Raw genomic sequence first — 1297 nt, 5'->3', positions numbered from 1 at the left:
GCTGAAGCTGAAGCTGAACTGAAGCTGAAGCTGAAGCTGAACTGAAGCTGAAGCTGAACTGAAGCTGAACTGAAGCTGAAGCTGAAACATACCCAGAGTGAGGAAGGACTTCTCCATGTCGCCCTTCACCTCCTTCCTGATGCTCTCCTTCATGTCGTACGGACTGTAGCTCTTATAGCGCTCAAACACTGAAACACAGAACAGGAAGAAAACCTCAGGCTGAAACAAGCTTCTACAGACAAACGCTCACATGGACCGAGCAGAACAGTGTTATCTAGATACGCCACTGGCCATTCCCTGAACATAGATTAGAAATGTAGATCTGCATCATCAGGTGTTGGCAGCAGGGTAAAGATGATCCTCCTCACCTTTCTGCAGGTGAGGGATGCTCCTCTGGGACATAATGGAGATCCAGGTGGTCACGTCTGTCCCCTTCCTCTTCACGCCGGCTTCATACAGAGCCTGAGCAGAAAGCATAGAAATACAGAAACAGAAGTTCACATTTAGCGGCTCAGAACCGGACTCTGATAAACATGGAGGGTCCAAATAAAACCAAACAGGTCAAAACAGACTCTGAGACAGAAGGTTAAAGTTAGACATGACAAATGATGCTTTTAAACATTAAAATTATAGTAGAAATAATAACATTAAAACTAGTAATATTAATTATAATCAGACTAGTATTAATAATAATAAAACTGTAATAATAAAATGAATCGTCATAGTAAGTGTTGCTGACCTTGGCGTCATCGTCGATCTTCTGGTAGTCCACCACGCTGCTCGGATCGTCTCTTTTGGTCTGTGGATCGAGAAATAAAGAATAAAGAATCAGAAGTTCTCGGTTCTGTCGGTGCTTCGCAGAAACACGACCCGTTTAGAAAAATAACCCCACAGGAAGACTGACAATAACGATACCAATCAGGGATTTCTACCAAGTCTGATCCTCTCATTTCTTTTCTCTTCCTGTCATCTTTGCTTTTACTGATTTTAGGAAATTCTAACCTATTTTTATTCCCTAATGTAAAAGCAAATAACTGAGGAACTGTTAGCCCAAATTACATGTTTTATACATGATTTGAAAGCAAACACCTTCTAGTTTCTGAATATATAAATGAAACTTGGGTGAGTAAAGCACAGCCAAAGCTGCAGCAGTTTTATTTAGAAAATAATGGTCTTTTTTTAACAGGACTAATAAAAACATTCTGCTTATAGCAGCAAACTTTATTCTCCGTCGACCTTTAGTCTTGATCATATATAATGTTTTATAGTCGGACACCTGATATTTACCTTGTTTCTT

The 1297-nt window shown here is 40.0% G+C and overlaps 1 protein-coding gene across 1 annotated transcript in view; it reads right to left on the bottom strand.

Annotated features, from left to right (window-relative positions):
• LOC107102966 (annexin A2-like) overlaps positions 1-1297 on the bottom strand; it is a 14818-nt gene that overhangs the window by 4008 nt on the left and 9513 nt on the right. The window contains exons 8-10 of the mRNA XM_015402446.1: positions 740-799; positions 369-462; positions 93-188 (exon numbers count right to left, since the gene is read on the bottom strand). Coding sequence (XP_015257932.1) covers positions 93-188; positions 369-462; positions 740-799 — 250 coding nt within the window. The remainder of the gene's footprint in view (positions 1-92; positions 189-368; positions 463-739; positions 800-1297) is intronic.

The sequence above is a fragment of the Cyprinodon variegatus genome, unplaced genomic scaffold (genome assembly GCF_000732505.1).
Source record: "Cyprinodon variegatus isolate N-32 unplaced genomic scaffold, C_variegatus-1.0 Scaffold1349, whole genome shotgun sequence".
Lineage (NCBI taxonomy): Eukaryota > Metazoa > Chordata > Actinopteri > Cyprinodontiformes > Cyprinodontidae > Cyprinodon > Cyprinodon variegatus.
The sequence above is the reverse complement of the archived record's forward strand: the minus strand, read 5'-3'. Positions and strand labels throughout refer to the sequence as shown.